This window comes from Sturnira hondurensis, unplaced genomic scaffold (genome assembly GCF_014824575.4).
Source record: "Sturnira hondurensis isolate 20B ecotype Veracruz unplaced genomic scaffold, ASM1482457v3 Scaffold0022977, whole genome shotgun sequence".
Classification (NCBI taxonomy): domain Eukaryota; kingdom Metazoa; phylum Chordata; class Mammalia; order Chiroptera; family Phyllostomidae; genus Sturnira; species Sturnira hondurensis.
This window is the reverse complement of record NW_028095608.1, coordinates 2,611,822-2,631,429: the sequence shown is the minus strand read 5'-3', so window position 1 is coordinate 2,631,429 and position 19,608 is coordinate 2,611,822. Positions and strand designations below refer to the sequence as shown.

Genomic DNA, 19,608 nt, shown 5'->3' with positions numbered 1-19,608 from the left:
ATCAAAGAAATATGTTACATTAAAAAAGCCTTTGCCTTCAAAAAAATTAAAGTACTCATTATTTTCATTGGAAATAATATGACAAAAATATGATATGGCAAGCATTTTCAACCTGTCAGTGGGGAAAAAAATCAAGTGCACCTTTAAGTGAACCCAACATTTATTTCAAAGACCAGAGCCTGTGACCAAACAATCACTAACTGTTTAGCTACACCATTTTCTCTAAAATGTAGACAATGTAAAAGAACATTTTAGTTTTTAAATATATACTTTATTCTTTTTTAAAAAGATTTTATTTATTTGTCTTTAGAGGGGAAGGGAAGAAGAGAGAGAAAGAAATATCAATGTATGGTTGTCTCTCATGAGTCCCCTGCTGGGAACTGGCCTGCAACCCAGGCATGTGCCCTGACTGGGAATCGAACCGCAATACTCTGGTTCGCAGGCCCGTGCTCAATCCACTAGGCTACACCAGCCAGGGCTACAATTTATTCTTTAATTGGGAACTCTACTTATATTCTGTTTCAGTTGGTTAAGCCAATGCTTCTTTTTTATGTGATTGCAGAAAATAATTTTTATCATGAATACATTTTACATTCATGAGGCTACCTTTATTCCAATTGAAATGAGTTTATATGGTAAACATTACAATCACCACTATTAATAGCTCTTCAATTTTTCACAACATGTTCATATATATGCATAAATTTCTGTCCCGTTTACTTTTCCCTAGGACACCAGTTTGTATTTTGGAACTTCTTCCCATTCCCAACTGGAATATATTGATGCTTCCTTCCAGAATAAATTCTATTGGCAAGTTCAAGAGCCCACAACCTCGGACACATTGCTATTGGTCCTACTTCGGGCTACATTAGTTGGGATTGGGAGATCATGGGAAATACATGTGAGAATATACATATAAGATACATGTATATTTAACAAACACGAAATACTTCAAATCATCTGCAACTCAGTCAAAAGCCCAAGGTGAAGGCTGCACACAGGGAGACATCTCGAGTCACCGCTGTGGTAGCACAGTCCACATCCATTTGCTTATAAAAGACACATGCATGCAGACAAATGAAGCAATTTCTGGAAACTACCTATTGTGATAATATTGGGTTGGCAAAATATGTTTTTTTCTGTAAAAGACACATTTTTTCATTTTCACCAGTAACTTTATTGATGTAGATATTTTGACTATGTCAGCTATGTCCTGGGTTGAATAAGATTGATTATTCTCAATTAGTGTCTCAATTTAATTGCTGTCAAGTCCAACTGGTCTGCCCAATCATGGAGCTTCGTCCAGCAAGAAATCTCCAGCATGAAGCTTCACAAACCACTTCTGACACGTTCCACCATTCACAGCACTTTCACACACTATACAAACCTTTTTCTTTTATTTCAGTTGCATGTTTACCTTTCTTGAAATAATACAGCACAATAGGCCAAAATATCACATATTTTCTTCCACCTTCAATATTAAAATGGCTACACAAAAATTCACCAATTTTAGTAAGTTTTTTAGATGCATGCTGATATGACAGCTATCACAATACAATCTAACCAAACTATTTTGAATGAAGTTAAAGACAACTAAGCACTATTACAGCCATCTTAAAGAAAAAACCAAATGAACTTTTTGACTAACCCAATACATTTCATTCACCAGCATACTACAAACATTATAATATCTGTAAAATTAGATCACTTTCCTTACTGGGAAATTGACTTACCACCCATAGTATGTAAGATACAACTGCTTTTTATCTATCAAAATTAGCAAAGATTTTTAAGAATGATCTATTGATGAGGGTGCACAGAAACATCAACTTCCCTGTGCTGCTGCACAGAACGAACACAGGCACCCAGCTCTGAAGGGCGCTCTGTCTGCACGCATCTGCTCCCTGGACCATGCCCGGCACAAAGCAGGTGGCCACACCAGACTGTGGCCTGCAGACACTGCAGTCTGAGAGCCTGCAGAATCAACACCTTCAGAAACCTCCTATCAGCCCTGGCTGGGGTAGCTCAGTGGATTGAGCGCGGGCCTGCGAACCAGACGATCGCGGTTCGATTCCCAGTCAGGGCACATGCCTGGGTTGCAGGCCGGTTCCTTGCAGGCTAACTACCAGCAGGGGACGCACAAAAGGCAACCATACATTGATGTTTCTCTCCCTCTCTCCTTCCCCTCTAAAGATAAATAAATAAATAAAATTTAAAAAAAAAAAGAAACCTCATATCCCCTAAACAACCTGTCCAACTTTCAAAAAGGAAGCATCAACAATATACAGAAAAACGTAGAGACAAAAATGTCCAATTTATAGGTACAAAATTCAAAACTCACTAAATAAACAGGAGTAGCTAAATAACTCATGGTAAATCGATATAACAGAATGTTGAATTACTGTCAAAATTTTATTACTCAAGATGTACAGTTGTATATTAAGTAAAAATTATACACAAGATAGTATGTAATTTGCCCTATTTTATTTCGTATCAGATATGCATATATTTGCTAAAAAGTAAAATACACACACACATTTAGAAACACAATTGTTTCTAAATGATGAGTTGTACATCATTTTAATTTCTTCTTGTCACATTTTTGTGTTCCTTTTTTAAAATGTTCCATAATGCCTATGTATTAAATATATAATAATCAAAGAATTTTAGAAAGAAATTACAAAAAGATTTACTGTCTCTGGAAAGATTTACCTCCTGGAAAAAACTTTAATTACATAACCAGCCATTATTTTAGAGTTAGAATTCTACTGTGATTTTAAAATTACAACGTTTTCCTGGCCTTTAGCTTCACCTTCTCTTGTCTCAATCACATCATCCCGCTCAGTTACCAGCGTGAGTCAAACAAACTCACGGTGTTCGGCAGCGAGTCAGCACAACCTGCACAGGGCAGTGGGTCCCTGCACACGATGCCAGGCAGCAGTTGGGCTATAGAGACACTGAAGGGGTGCAGGAGCCTGCTCTCCGCACGATGGCATGAGGCGGTGATGGCATGACACAGTGCCGGAATCCAGAAACAGCCAAAATTCTCCAAGTGTGTATTAGGAGAGACACTGGAGAAAAAGGTTTCAAAGGCTATTGTGTTGGGCAAGAATTTTCATTAACAGCTTTTAAAAATATGCGGTTTTTAGTCAGCATGTCCAGTTCTGGAAATCTATCCTTAAGAAATAAATTAAAAATGTGCACAAAACATACATCCAAGAATGTTAGTGCAGTGGTTGTTTTTTAATCGATTTTTTGTTACAAAGAAATATGGCTACTTTAACACACAGAATAATCTGGAGATTGACTTTTTAAAGTTGAGCAAAATTCTGTTCTGCACCCATGTTCCTAAGCACCTCCAGTCTGACCTTTCTGAAGCACCCAAATGTAAATTGTAGAGCAGTCCTTCCCTATCAATCATCTAGTCAGATACAAACACACACAGAGGTTTATGTACACTAAAACAATAACATTTTGTAACTACAACGTGCTTTTCTTTCACTCAACAGTATTCTGAGGGATGTATTTCCAGATCGACATATTCCAACAGCTAGTGTCCCTTAGCTATCAACTATACTTGTGAGACACTCAGCTCTCTGCCATGGCAAAGAAAGACAGAGTTAGCTTGCTCGGGCTTTATTTTATTTCTGTCAAATAGGAAAAAATAGATTGCTAGACTAGTAGCTATATGCATGGCAGAAAGTTTTAACATCTGCTCACGTATTTTTCTCTTCTGCAAGTCCTTCTCATTGGAATACCCCAGGCCCTTTTGGCTGGAGGCACCCATCTGCCTCCTGGAGAATTAGGATTGTTATAGAAAAAAGGAAAACAGAAAGAGGATGGCAGTATTCGGCTTCCTACAGCAAAATCAGGATTTCTGGAGACCAGGGAATATGACTGTTATAGAAACAATGAAAAGGAAAGATGAACTCAGTATTCCCATGTCCCCGGCAAGAGTAGGACTTGGGGGGCATGGTCAGGTGACAGTGACAGGCCTGTGGAGCCCGTTCAGGGCAGGGCAGCCCTTCGATTGTGTGAGGCTGGGCGCAGTGCAGGGTGAACCACCTGGGCTCCCTGAGCCACAGTGCACCCAGGATTCTGGCTGGGCCCTGTTGTTTAAACCCAGTCCGGCCAGGTGGCTGGGGCTCATACGATCTCATGTCCACTGGCTACCCTGTGATCCCAGCCCAGTGACTGAATGAGTGACATGCTTGCCCTGCCCTGGGCACCCCCTCTGGTGAAACAGGGCCCAGAGCCCCAGCGGACAGTCACGGAGAGGTCTTGGCTCTGCTAGCCAACCTGCTCGGCGCCACAGACTGGCAGCAGTTACTGGCTCTGAAAAGCCAAGTGGTGGGGAAGGTCCCTGCCTCCCAATGGCCTCAACAAGCTCTAGGAAGCAGAACTGTGAGCACATCCCCAGCTACCAGCCAGGTCCTTGCCCTTCTAGCATTTCTGAGTGAGTGAATGTCACTTAGGCACAGGGCCTCAGGACGGCTCAGTTCTCCAGGCCCTCAACGGTGTGGAATATGCACGTGTACGACAATGCCCTACTGCACATTATTGTACACATCTTCTTACGTATCGTCTGCCTAGCTGTCCCGAACAGAGAAACCTGACTGGTGTCTCTGACCCCGAGGCTCTTCTGTGTGTTTCTTCTCGCGCCCCCTGCAGGCTCTGCTGTCTGCACACCAGTGCCTGGTTACCGTATTTGCCGCTCAGTTCTGGCACCCACTCCACCTCCAGCAGCGTGCCCTTCAACACTGGAGAGTGTCCTCTGTCTCACTCAGTGCTGTCTTCAGCTGAAGCCCTCCACCCCAGGAGTAAGACCAGACCCCTTTCTTTTTTTTCTTTTTACCCTCACCTGAGGATATTTCCATTGATTTTAAAGAGAGGGGAGCAGGGGAGAGAGAGAGGAATTACTAGTGTGAGAGAGAAATGACAACAGGTTGCCTCCCATGCATGCCCCAAGAGAAAACAACCCACAACCTAGGCATGTGCCCTGACTGGGAACCGAACCCACGACCTTTTGGTATGGGGACAATGCTCCAACCAACTAATCCATCAGGCCAGGGCCAGATTCCCTCCTTTTTGTCTGTACTGCCCTGCTACTGATCAGCCATCGTTTCACTTACGACCTCTCCAAATGAAGCTGTTTACGTGCGTCTCAGCACCAGCATGAATTGTACTTTGCGAGCCAATGTGAAATTGTAGTTTTAAACTGTGGTTGTAGCCCATTTACAAGCATTGATGGGGCAAATACACTGGGCCTCCACTCTGTGTGTTTTAGCCATTACCCCATGTGGTCCATGTCTCTGCTGACCATGAACCTCCGGCCGTGGGTGTCCAGGACTCTTCACGAACCCTTGCCGCCTTCTCCTGAGGCTAGACAGCGCCAGTGACACAGCAGTGTCTCCCTCTGTCTCCCACCACCTTGTTTTTGCAAAGTTTACCATCCTTCAGGGTGTGCCTTTTTACTGGTAAGTATCTCACAATTCTATCATTCAATTTTTCAGTTTTAAGAAAATATTCTTTGACTTTGGCAGCTTTATAGGAACAATCAGAACACTTACTGTACCTGCCGCTTCTTTCTCCTCCAATTACTGTTAGACAGATTTTGCCTCTTATAATGCTGTGTCTTGACAGTTTTTCTGGAGCCTTCATCCGATATTCCTGCTCAGGGCTTGTGTGTCTGGGGCATGGCTGTGCAGAACTGCATCTGCTAGGGTGCCGATCACGCACCCTAACGCTCTGCAGTAAAGCTGCATTACCAGTTGAATAGCCACCTGTTTTCTACGTGGAAAGGGCTGCCTCCATCAGGTAGCTGATTCCTCTGTAGTGGGCTGAAAATGGTTCCTACGGGGCTATGGTGCTACGGGTGGAAAAAACTCACAGAGCCCCACCCTCTGCCTAGTCGGGCTTAAGGAAAAAGCCCGGTGACAACAAGCTTGTTCACAAACTGCCTTCCCACCAGAGAGGTGACTCAGCCCACAGCACCGCCCATCCAACGCCCAGGCAGGCACCACTGCCGAGCTGCCCTGTGGTCCACACAGCAATACGTGTGCCTGGGTCCTGAGATTCCCTACTGGGGAAGAGCAGCTCTCTCTCACTGTCACCACAGAAAACAGGGGCCTACGCTGGCTGTCCCTCCAAGAGACCGCCACCATCCGTGTGCCCCTGGAACAGGAGTCCTGAGAGACAGAGTCGGGGGCACCCGTGGGCCCTGTCTTTTCAGAGCTGCTCTAGTCTCAGCCAAGCTTACCTTCAGCTACAACTGGGGAGTAAAGAGTAGTATTTCCAAGACCAAAATTAGCCAGTAAACACCGTTCCTGTCACTATGCCCCATCTCACAAGCTTCTTTAAATTAAGGACAGAAATATACAACCATGAGAAAAAATGAATGCAGTCCACACTGGCCTTTGTCAGTTGAACCTGTGACTTTGAGCTGTTGCTGACACAGCCCACTGTCAAGACACAGCGCACTGTCTTGCTGGGGACACTTAGGAACCCACTGCACCGGGCGGGTGCACTGGAACCAGCCAGGTGCCAAGCGAAAGGCTAGCCCTCCAACAGCACTCACATGCACTCACTGCTCCCTGCTACTCACCGTCTGGTTCACAGAGAGTCCCCCTGAGGACCCAGTGGCACTTTTGGAGGTTCTGTCCCGACCAGTGGTCATGTAAGAAGAGGGGTCAGGAGTGGACATGCGTTGCACCTTTGAGAAGAGGCTCTGCCGAGCTCTACTGCCACACTCCCAGCAGCACAAGCCCTGCGCTAGCCGCATGCATGGGCAGAGCAAAGTCAACAGAAAGGAGCTGGGGGGACGTGGTATAAGTTGGGGACCAGGTGAGGCATCTGGGCCGGGGTCGGAGGTTGAGGAGGTGGGATTTACTGGAGAGGAATGGATGGAAGAGAAGCTGGTAATTCAGAAACGCATGTCAGCCATGCTCTCGTCAATTTTTTTACACTTCTAACATCAGAGGAAACGGGCTGGCGTTACTTACAGGAAATCCAACATTAAGGTTTACGTCTTACCTTGGAAGACCGGAAGGTAAACGCTGTTGACTTCACATCAGCTTTCTCTTTGTCCACCAGGAGGAGGGTTTTGTCTTCCAGGAGGCTCAGGTACTTCCCCGTTGTGACGTGGCGCAGTCGGAAAGGCTGGCCCCATCTTATGTGGCTTCCACTCCACCTAACGGAGACAGGCCAGCTTGACCCAACGGCAGCCACACTGCAGGGCAGACAGCAGCGGACTGCGCCTGCCAGCGTGAGCACAGGGCTCTGCCTGAGCTGCCCTGGGCGTGTCCCCAACACCTCAGGAGGCGGTGGTACTAATGTCCCTTCACAAGACGAGATGGGCATCAGGACCATGAGGTAACATTCAGCGTATGTGACTAACAGTAAACAGAAGTGAAACTTAACTCTAGGTCTCCTGACTTAGTGCGATACCACCTACACTCTACTCGCTAGTCACAGGTATAGAAATTACAAGTTTGAATGTAACTTCAGAATTTACTAGTTAAAAACTTCTGTTGGGTTTGCACAGACTTCAAAGACAGTGGGACAGTCAATACCTAATCATGATCAATTGGAATTCATATATATAAACTGAAGTATAATTTACTTGAGAAATGAAACAGATTCCGATGTCTTAAATTTAACATTAAAAATCAAGTATCTCATTAAAAACCAATGAACAAAAAAAGACAAACTAAAAAAATGAAAACTATAAAGAAGGTCAAAAGGAAAAATATATAATAAACAGAAAATATAAACTAAGGTTACAGAAAAAATATAAAAAGAAAAGTTATGATCATTAAGATCTGCTCTTAAAAATAGTGATTTTGAGGTAGGGTAGAAAAGGCAAATCAAGGTAGAAGCCAGCCCCGCTTCACCCAGGGTGGCGAGGACTGACGGCCGTGCGAGTCGGAGCCTCGGACTGGACTCGCCACGCCTCTGAGCGGAAACTGCTTCTGACACACAGGACTTCCAGGGAGCTCGGCACCTCTCAGAGCAAGGACAGCCTCTTACCACTGATAAAAAACATGCTAGCAATCAAACAATTTTTTAAAAACTAGGAATAAATGAGTGGAAAGAATTCCCATGCATATAAAATCTCGGGAGACAGAGGGGGCAGCGCTGGTGTTTAGACAACTCGAGGTGAAGCATACGGGGCGCACTGTCAGGTGCTTTAGAAAGAGGAGAGGGAAACTCTAAAAGGAATGTGCGCAACGGTCACTAATAACCAATCCAAAAAGTAAAAGTAAAGATGTGGGGGACTTCGATCATCATTTCAAGGATGATTTTGTCAATGAATAAATTTGTTTTAATATAGAGTCATTAAAAACCACTGTAGTCTACAAATTGAACGTATTTTTTTGCAATTTTGTTCTTTTTTAGTGAACTGTAAGTCATTTCACGCTATTTTCCTAAACTCATTTTTAACTATCACTGAAAATTTACAGTGCCACGACATTGCAGTAAGTTCATCTGTACATGAATTTGTTTATAGAGACAAATACTTTGGACAAGTCCTCCAACTAAATTAATAGCCATGTGCCAATACAGGATTGCAATAAACCCTGATAATAACCCCATGTTATCTTAAAATAAAATTAAAGTTTTCTTTTACCATAAGAGCATGTTAAGGCATTTCTAGTCAGATAATAAATAAGATTTACTTATTCCCTTCTTCTAAAATTAAAGTGTATTCTTTGCAAATGCTATGAAAAACATAATTACTTTTAATATTCATTTTCATGATTTGGAGCATTTGAATATATTTTCCCAAAGAATGACTCAATCATCACAGCAAACAACCTCATTTTCAAATAGTCCAAAATTCTGACCAAACACATGCTTTTCACCACAATTTTAGAGGGCGTTTTGCATACCATGGTCAAAGCTCTGTAACAGGGCTCCTTGCAGGTCACTAAGGGGATTCTGTTAGAATAGAATGAATTTGACCACTTACTAGCAAAACACTGTGATGTTTAAGCACATTTGCTTCAGCTTATGGGCACTCGCATTACCTGGTCTCATATACCCATGGCCCAAACAAAAAGAGGAGAAGCCCAGAAGAATCAAGGGGCAAGAAAATAATATTTACTAAAAACTGAAAATTGTAGTATAACATAGATAAAAAAAGCAATTTCCTATGGTAACAGAAAACCAGTCCCTCTGTATTACTTATAATTACTTCAAATTACCTCAAAGGAATGAGGAGTACTTAGTCATTCTTCACAATACATCAACCTCTAATTTTACTTATTTATAATGTAAGAAAGAAGAATTTGAAGTATACATAATGCATATTTTTCATTGCAATGATCATTCCCATTACAGGAACTAATATAATATCCTACTTACAAAGTTCTTACTAGTTTGCATTAGGGTAAAATACTAGGGTTAAATACCATTTAACTCCTCATATTAAAAACTATAAAAATGTTCATAATACTGAAAAACTTTTGACAATGTTAAATTTATTTGCATGTTTGTAATTATAACAAATATATAGTTTGGGGTTTCATTAAAGAAAAAATATGTAGACCATCCCAAACACTAGTTACTATAACATAACTAATGACCTTTGGAAATCAAGTTCTATAATAAACATATGCCCTGGCTGGTGTGGCTCAGTGGATTGAGCGCAGGCCTGCAAACCAAAGGATGGTGGTTCGATTCCCAGTCAGGGCACATGCCTGGGTTGCAGGCCAGTTCTCAGGAGGGGACCGACGAGAAGCAACCATACATTGATATTTCTCTCTCTCCCCCTTCCCTTCCCTCTAAGATAAATAAAATATTTTAAAAGCCCAAAAAACTATACTTTAAATAAATAAATAAATAAACATAAGCAGGATCTTTGATTATCATTATTAAGTATAAAAAATGAGTGATTATGTGGCCATTGCATATAATTAGAAGTGTAAATTAAATGCAATCTAATTTGTACTTTTACAATAAACACCAAGCAGTTCAAAGATTCAGCAGAATCCGAAAAAAAACTTTAAAATAATGACACATTACCTATGTACCTCCTATTTTCCCACTGTAGACAGGAAGGTGAAATGGTACCAATCAGCCTCACAGAACAGAACAAAAAGTCTGTCTTTCACCTTTTAAATAGCTGACAAACCACCTGCTCTGCCTTCTGCTGCCACATCCCCTGCCTTCCCCTGTCACCCGGGCTCTGGGGGGCAGTCAGTAGAGACACGAACACTGTGACATGTCACTGTAGACATGCTGTGACAGGCAGGCCCCATCACCCCGGCTGCCCAGGAGGCCGGGCCCTTTCGATGCAGCAACCATCCACTGAAAGGTAAAACCAACACATCACTCTCTGTTTCTAACACCAAGCATCGGGCTATGGAGGAGAAACAGAGAGGTGTGTAGAACAATCGGATTTATGTAATTACACTTCATCATCAATATTGCTCACAACAAAAGCGAAGACTTTCTCGGTGTTCAGAAGCCCTCATTCTTCCTTTTTTTTTTAAATCTAAAAATTGACACAGATTTCCAGTCAAGATGGTGGCACAGGTAAACACAGTTGACCTCCTCACATAACCACATCAAAATTACAACTAAATTATAGAATAACCATCACTCAGAACGTCAGAAATCCAGTTGAATGGAAGTCTGACAACTATGGAATTAAAGAAACCACACCCATCCATACTAGTAGGAGACACAGAGATGCAGAACAGGCTGACCCAGCATCCCATGTGGTGGATAAAAATTCAGAAAAGATATCTCGGGACCGAGGAGTCCCACCCCAACGTGGGGCCCCCAGCCCAGGTTTCTGCGCCAGGAAGATAAGTCCCCATAACTTCTGGCTGCAAAACCAGCAGGGACTGAGTCAGTGGTAGAAAATTCTGGAGTCCCAAGCAGTTCCTCTTAAAGAGGCACATACGGACATACTTAGATTCACTCCCTCAGAGCTCCAACACTGGGGTAGCAGCTTAAAAGGCACCAGTGGCATACAGGGAGGAACTGAAGTATCTGGCATCATGGCAAGAGCTGGGGGACCGCTTCCTCCCAGACAGAAAGGCAGGGAGAGACCACTTTCCCTTTTCTGAACCCTGTCCCGACAGTCATGGAACCACAGAGCCAGCAGGTAGGTGCCATATCTGAGACTCCATCACCTGGCAAAAACTGTTTGCTCTGCTCCGAAGATCCCAAGACTCCATCCTACCCAACTTATGGACCCACACAAGCTGTTAACAGAGACTTTTCCATATGAATGGCTGGTCTTGGCTCATGCTTCACAACTTCCTAAATGCTCTCAAACAAGCAACAGCTGGTCTCAGTGAGCCCGGCCCCTGTACTTCTTGTTAAGTAGCCCCTGTGTGGCACAAGCAGCAGCGATCCTAGGTTCACAGCTTGGCTTCACCTGGGAATTTCCAAGCCAAACACAAGCAGCAGCCATCTGATTGATTTATAGCCCAGGTAAGGTGACCCAGGCAAAACACAGCTTGGGGCTGACCATGGCCTGCACCACACAGGAAATCTCAGAGCCAATTGTCCACTAGGTACACAGGGGACCTACACACCTAGTGGACAGTTATAGACTGCATCAGAGAACTACCACCCTGCCCCTGCACAGCTGGTCCTCCACGGAGGGCGGAGGTTGGTGGTCAGTGGTCACAGCCAGTCTTTGCACCGACTGGCCTGGGGAAGTTCCTCCTACTGACCTGCCAACAGCAATGAAGGCTCAACTACAAGAGAAGGGTGCACTCAACCCACACCTCATATACCCAGCTTGAGTGATAACAGAGGCTGTGCCACTGGGCCCTGTAGAATACCTACTGTAGTAGGTCACACTACCAAGGCTGGGAGTCATACCAGCTTTACCTAATACATAGAGAAAAAAAAAACACAAAAAAGCTGCCAAGGTGAGGAGACAAAGAAACAGGGCCCAAATGAAAGAACAGATCAAAACTCCAGAAAAAGAACTAAACAAAAGGGAGATAAGCAATCTATCAGATGCAGAGTTCAAAACACTGGTTATAAGGAGGCTCAAGGAACTTAGTGAGGACTGAGGACCTCAACAGGATAAAATAGATCCAGTCAGAAGCAAAGGATTCACTAATTGAAAAAAAGAACAATTTGCAGGGAAACAACAGTAGAGTGGATGAAGCCAAGAATCAAATCAATGGTTTGAAACACAAGCAAAAAACAACAGAACAACAAGAAGACAGAATCCAAAAAAGTGAGGATAGTATAAGCAGCCTCTGGGACAACTTCAAGTATTCTAACATTTGCATCATAGGGGTGCCAGAAGAAGAGAAAGAACAAGAAATTGGAAGTCTACCTGAAAAAATAATGAAAGAACTCTTCCCTAACTTGATGAATGAAATAGACACAGAAGTCCATGAGGTACCAAGAGTCCCAAACAAGCTGGACGCAATGAGGCCACTCCACGACACATAATTAAAATGCCAAAGGTGAAAGACAAAGAGAATCTTAAAAGCAGCGAGAGAAAAGAAGTTTGTTGCCTACAGGGGAGTTCCCATAAGACCGTCAGCTGATTTCTCAAAAGAAACTTTGCAGGCTAGAAGGGACTGGCAAGAAATATTCAAAGTCATGAAACATAGGGATGCAGACTCATGATTGTTCTACCCAGCAAAGCTATCATTTAGAATCAAAGGGCAGGTAAAGAGCTTCCCAGACAAGAAAAAACGAAAGGAGTTCATCATCACCAAGCCATTATTATAATGAAATGTCAAAGGGACTTATCTAAGAAAAGGAAAAAGATCAGAACTATCTTCAAAAGAATAAAATGGTAATAAATACATGTATCAAGAGTTGAATCTAAAGAACAAACTAAACAAACAAGAAGAACAGAGACAGAATCTCGGACATGGAGAGTGTTTTGATGGATGCCAGACAGGAAGGGGAAGGGGAAAGTGAAGGGGGAGAACGGGTGAAGATGTGAGGAGATTAAGAAGTACAAATGGGTAGTTACAGAATAGCCATAAGGAGGTAAAGTACAGGTATAGGAAACAGAGCACCCAAAGAACTTATTCACATGACCCATGGACATGAACAATGGTGTGGGGATTGCCTGAGGGAGTGGAGGGGGACAAAGGGAGAAAATTGGGACAACTGTAATAGCATAATCATTAAAATATAATTTAAAATGAATATAAATTAAAAATCAAGATTTAGGACCTCATTTGCTCAAGAAAAATTCATTCCTTCAAGCACATGATCATGAATGGTGGGTGTATCTATAAATTTTAAAAATCTGGATTCTGTTCATAAGGAAACAGATATCTAAACTTCACTTTTACTGACTCTGTCATTTCTCTAATTAGCTGTCATTTGTATAATACACAAGTTAAAGGATATACATCTGTATATTCACAAACCCCTTCCCTAAACACACTGAATAATTTATGAAGCACATAAAAACTAGTTTTCTTTCTTTTGCTTTATAAGTCTGTCTCTTCTTTTCCCTCTTTAAAAGATGTACCTCCAATAAATTTTAACTTTAAGTTCAATGTTTATCAGATGTTATAATATTTAAGTGTATCTGATCAATTATTTATATAGATGAAATGTTGCATCAATTAATAATTAACAGGGTTAAGACAGAAGTTATAGACACACATCATAGGAAATATAAAAAAGAAATTCAGTTTATATACATATTTTTGTATGAGTAAGCAGAAAAAGCTTTATAAACATAAGCATGACTGGGATAAAATTATGTCATGGGAGAGTCACATGAATACAATTTTAATGAGAAAGAAGAATAATACATAATTTTAAAATTAAAGAAGACCATGTCAAAGTATTTGTAAATACATAAAATGGGACTAAGTCACAGCAATACTTAGAGTCAAGGTATACTTTTAAAAGAATGATGTGACCATTTTAATTTAAAATGTCACTGCTTATAATATATTGTAAGTTATATTCTGTGTGTCTATTTAAAGTGATAAAAATAGTCCTATGTCCTACCTTAACATATTCGAGGAGATACAAAGTTTTTCAAAATTATTGTCTAGGATAATAAGCGAAAACAACTGAAGAGCAGCAAAATACTTGAATCATCATCAGATAAGCATCGACCTCACAATATCAACAGCAAAAATAGCTATTCTATACTTAGACTGTTCCTTACCCCCACCCATGGAATCTATAATACTAAATCAGTAATTTCTTTAAAGTACACTGTAGTAGAGAACAAATACATTGAAAACACACTGCTTTAGGCAAAGAACCAAACCTCATAATCATTTTCAATCTATTTTAGTTCTATTAAACATAGTTCAAAATGACACTTTTATTATCAATATTGCATTTATTTAAAGGAACTAAAAGTCGATCTCTAAACAGCTTTTGGAAATCACCACATAAAAACACACACATATAAATTCTTATTTCTTTAACAAATACAAAGCAACTTCGTATCACCATCCACACTGCCCACTCATCTGTTAAGCTATTTGTAAGTAAACAGCAACTGCCAGCAATGATCTATCGCTCTTGCTCGTGTCCAGGTTTCCTCTGTTTCGCATGTGCTTTCAGAAGGTTCAATCCGGAGCCTGCCAGACTTGAAATGCACAACAGGCTTGTGCCTCCAAAGCCATGTCACAGTCCCAGCAGCATTTCGTGTTGGGAGATGCACAGACCGGGTGTGAGGATGTTACGAAAAACAACAAGGCTAAAGACAAAAAGCAGGTTACCTACCACCTGGTGAATGGAGGTTGATAAAGGAAAATAAGAGAGGCGGAGGGAGGGGAGGCAAACGCTCCACTCCCAGGGCTTCATGTGCTGGTCTGTGGAAGCCCCTGGCTTCCACACACAGTACATTTCACACACAGTACATCAGGAGCACTAGAAACATCTTACACACTTAGGCTGCATTCAGACACTCTACTCACGCAACTCGAAGAGTCTCTAGTCTCCACAGGGACCGTGCGTGCACAGATACAGCTCCACCTTCATAATGAACGGTCCTGTCAAAAAAAAGCCTGATTTTAACATATGCCATTCCTGGACTCTCCTTTCCAAGCTAATTAAGAGAGAAAAACAAATGGAAAGCTTTGGATAAACACTCACGAGTCATACTTTTTGAAGGAGACAATAGAGCTGGAAATAAAAATAAGCAAACACACTGAGAGGGGTCAGTATAACTCTGCCCTAAATAAACAGTGGACGTTAACATATCCCCTGTCATTCCCCCCACCTCATTCGTCCCCGTGCTGTCTCCCCCACCCCCTTCCCCACCACCAGTGGAGAATACACTCACTCACTTAAATCGGGCCCATAAAATTACTCAGCTATGTCTTTAGGTGTAGGTTAGTATATTATTTTTTTAAAACATTCATATAATTATTTACAGGTCTAAATTTTGTTCTAGATACTTAAAACATTTTAAAACAATATGAGAAACCATTTTTAATATTTTAATATAACAATCTGAAAATATGATAAAAGACAGAGAAGTATAAATAAAACCAAAATATAAACAAGAACTCACACACACACAAGAAGGAAAATTTATCTGAATGTTCATCACACAGATCCCAAATTCCAAAGCCCTCATAATAACCATTTGCCAGTGGCACAAAGTAACTATTCGCATTACCCAAACAGGCCTTGGTGCCACCCACGCGGCCGTCTGAGGAAACTGAGTCTCCCTGTCCCCTGCTCCACCAGACCTCTCTCCTCCTCCCCAACCCTGGGCCCTCAGCGCCACAGCGTGTTGGCTGCATCTCCCTCTCCGGCACCCCTCTGCTCAGCGCCCTGATCCTGCTTCCAGACTCACTCTTGCATGAAGCAGATGCCACCGAGACCATCAGTGACCCTCGTCCCCAACCCCAGTGGGCCTTTTTCAGCACTGGAAACCCCTCCTGTCACGGCAGTTGGCTGGCACCAGTCCCACCTGCCCTTCTTCTCACCTACTTGCATGTTCCTTCTCGTCCTGTTCTTACTGCAGACTGCCCTCACACGCAGAAGTATGGAGAGAACACTGTGATAACCCCACACGGCCGCACGCCCCTCCAACACCAACCGACACAGAGCCTGTCCTGTGTCTCCCAGAGCCTCTGGTCATCCCTCCACATACGACCTGAAACCACGGATGTAATTTGTTTTCATGAAATACCCATTCAGTGATCCATCTTTCCTGATTATCTCAAAAACATCGTCTGCTATTGAAATCGAGATCCAAACAAGATGCACAAATTGGTTAGATGTCATAAATTTCTTCTACTCTCGCACAGTATTCCCTTCCTCTCCTTTGTTTTCCCTTCTTGAGGTATGCTGATAAAACTGGTGTCACCCATCCTGGAGTACTTTCTATACTCTGATTTTCCTGATAACCTGTTCTCAGTGCATTTAACTCGAACTTCTAAATTGGTAGTTAGATCTAGCAGTGTAGAAGCTTGTTCAAGCTGAAGTCTGATTTTGGGGCAAGTTCAGAAGTTGGTATCTTGTCTTCCTGTTGCTTCACCTTAGGAGGTAAAATGGCCACTTGTCTATCTTTTTGTATGAAAGCTGATCGGTAGGTTCAGGCCCATCCTGATTGTCCATCGCAACCTGAGGGTTTTAGCTGTGTCAACAGCCTGTGTCCATGACTTTCAACCATGGCTGTGAATGTAGTCATGTGGACAGCTTTTAGAAATCCCATGTCGTGGCCTCGTCATGACCAAGTCTGGAGGCAGAGTCAGTGATGGCTCCCCGGGCTGGTCAGAGTGCGGAGCCCGGTTGGAAAGCCGTGGTCTGTCTGTGTCTCAGAGGCACCCTGGTGTCCTTCCAGGCTGTGCACCAGAAGGCAGTCACCACATCCCTCGCCTCCACCACTAAATGCCAGCAGAAGCCACCCCTGTCCCACACCCCAGCTGTGAAACCAAAAAAGTTTCCAGACATTCCCAAATGTCTCCCATGAAGCCACCCTCCGTGTCGAGTGCTGCTGGAGAGGGATCTCAGTCTTCAGTGGGGGCCGGACTCACCCTGCGCTTCCCGGTTTAGCAGAACGGGGTGAGGCCCGCGCACTGGTATTTCTAGCGCGTCCCCCAGCAGGGCTGACATGGCCGCTCCACGGGGCCAGAACCACTGTTTCATCAGGGCCGGGATGCTTAGCATCGGCTGTATGTGAGAATCAGCTGGTGACCCTTCCCCCCGCCAACACACAGACGATTCACTGACCAGGAAACCAGGATCTCTGGGCCCATACTTGAAAAATAATGAACGACAAAGAACAGAAGCAATGTTTGCCCAGGTGTGTGTACATATAAAGGTTGACACACACAAATAGAGATGTTTAAGTCTATCAGAACTTTAATAAAGATCTTGTACTTGGCCACAAAGAAAATTTTTCAGGTTCCTTTATTTTTTTTTAATCCTTGCCTAGCGTGTTTTTTCACTGCTTTCCATGACAGAGGAAGGCAGAGAGAGGAACACCGATGCAAGGGAGAAGCACCAACTGGGAAGACAGAGAAACATCAATTGATTGCCTCCTATAAACACCCAGACTGGGGATCGAACCCACAACCTAGGTCTGTGTCCTAACTGGGAATCGAACCCTAACCCTCAACTCTTCGGTCACGGAACAATGCTCCAACAACTGAGCAACACCAGCCAGGGCTATCACATTCTTTTAGAAGTAAAGATATTTACTCATCACATTTCCTGATCATAATCAAGAAAATTTAGAAATAGATACTAAAAAGACAAAACAAATAACAACTTGGAAAACTAAGGGAGCTCTCCTAAATGATTCGCAGGTCAGAGAGAAAACAGAAATTGGACCCTGTGTAGAATACAGTAAAAAGGACACTTCATAACCACCCGTGACTCACGGGGCATGTGAAGTTTCAGCCTGCAATCCCTTAGTCATTAAAGAAGACACAATGAAAACAAAGGAACTAAACAGCTGTCTGAAGAGAAAAAAAGAGAACAAAATGAACCAAGAGAAATGAAAAGAGGAAGAGAGCCTCTGGTGTGTTAAATAAGATAAGGAAGATACAGGAAAGCAAATGACACGCGCTTTTCTGCACAAGAAGTCACTTCAGACCCAGGACCTGTGTACGGGGGGTGTGTGTGTGTGTGTGTGTGCACATGCGGAAGCAGCATCTGCCTGAGGGCGAAGAAGGTTGTTGAATCGTGAACACCAAGCTCTGACTCTTAATTACATGGGGAAAAGTATGAAGGAATTGAGCTTGAAAAACAACATAAAATGGATTCTAAGATACAAATAGCATAAATACATGTTTACGTAAAATTGTACATATTATACATAATAAAATATAAGGAGAATTATTCCAATGTTTTACTCACTTTCATAACTTTTCCTTTATTGATTGAATTTGACAATGTTTTTATCTCTTATATAAGTAGAAATTTATGATATTTTTAATTTAGGGGAAAATATCTAAAAATAAAGATATAAAAGCAAAAGTTGAATTCCCCTTCCTACCTAAAGTATTTTTAGTTTTATCAGGTTGACTTTCTTGACTACTTGTTCCCCAAAAGGGACTTCTGCCTTTAATCATTTCTCTTTACAGTTTTAAACCACTTCCCGGGCAGGGGAGGAGCATCTGATGACCAGGCACAACTCTGTCGGGACTGGGGAACCTGCCGTCACACAGGATCCCCATGGAAACATGTGGTGGGAGCAGGAGGATGTAAACGGTGGGCTCCTCATGGCTTCATGGGCCACGTCAGACTGGAAACGGGCATCATAAGATCACCACCCAGAGTACTGGACTCAGGCCTTCGAAAACGGCACGAAGGGCATTCAGACACACATGGAAATCGGCCCAGCTGGAGAGAGGCCCCTTTCCTAGGAAGGGACTGTCCGTTGTCCCTGCCACCTGTCTCCAGTATGAAGCACGAGTCCAGGAACACAACTGTTTGAAGACCAACTAGTTTACCAAGTGGTCTTAGAGACCAAATTTAAACTCACACAACTAAGCGATCATTTTCAGCAAATGCCCTTAGCAACAGGACGACTCCGAAGGAAGCCAGAGTCGCTAAGCGATCAAACAGACACCAGCAGCTTCGAGTTCGTCATCCCAGGAGACTTCAACACAAACGTCAGGAAAGATACCGAAATTCAAGGGGAGGCCCACGGACATGAAAAGGTACCGGCACCTGTGCAGGTAACTAGCCACTCATATCATTTATAACAAAAATGTATAAAGTATCTCCCAGCTACAAATCAGAAACAGTCAAAGTCACTGTCATTTCACCAGGAGTCTTACAAAGCCTCGCACCTCAGACCCAGCAGTGTGCAGTGTGTGCCTTGTTCGGGGTGTCTCAACGACCCCAGGCCCCCAGCCCTAATTTACGCCCACATGACTCGTCACCCTCGTACAATGCAGCCCATTACGGGTATTTCAGGCTCAGAACAGCCTGAAGAGGCCCCTTCAGGTTTTTCTTTTAACAAGTACAATTCTCCCTATTATGTCATCATCTCCACTCTTCAGGGGTATTATGATATCCTCCACTGAAAGGAAAGCAGTGAGCCCTTTTTGCATTTTTGATTACAAAATACAATTTAAGTCTTATTCCAATTGTCAAATCACTTACTTCTCAGCATAAAGAAGCCCCTCGAAGACTGGGACAGCTCATCTTCAGAAACCCGCAGCC

The 19,608-nt window shown here is 42.8% G+C and overlaps 1 protein-coding gene across 1 annotated transcript in view; it reads right to left on the bottom strand.

The window, feature by feature from the left end:
* RYR2 (ryanodine receptor 2) overlaps window positions 1-19,608 on the bottom strand; it is a 389,249-nt gene that overhangs the window by 268,454 nt on the left and 101,187 nt on the right. Inside the window, exons 10-11 of the mRNA XM_037037343.1 lie at window positions 14,895-14,969; window positions 7,033-7,189 (exon numbers count right to left, since the gene is read on the bottom strand). Coding sequence (XP_036893238.1) covers window positions 7,033-7,189; window positions 14,895-14,969 — 232 coding nt within the window. The remainder of the gene's footprint in view (window positions 1-7,032; window positions 7,190-14,894; window positions 14,970-19,608) is intronic.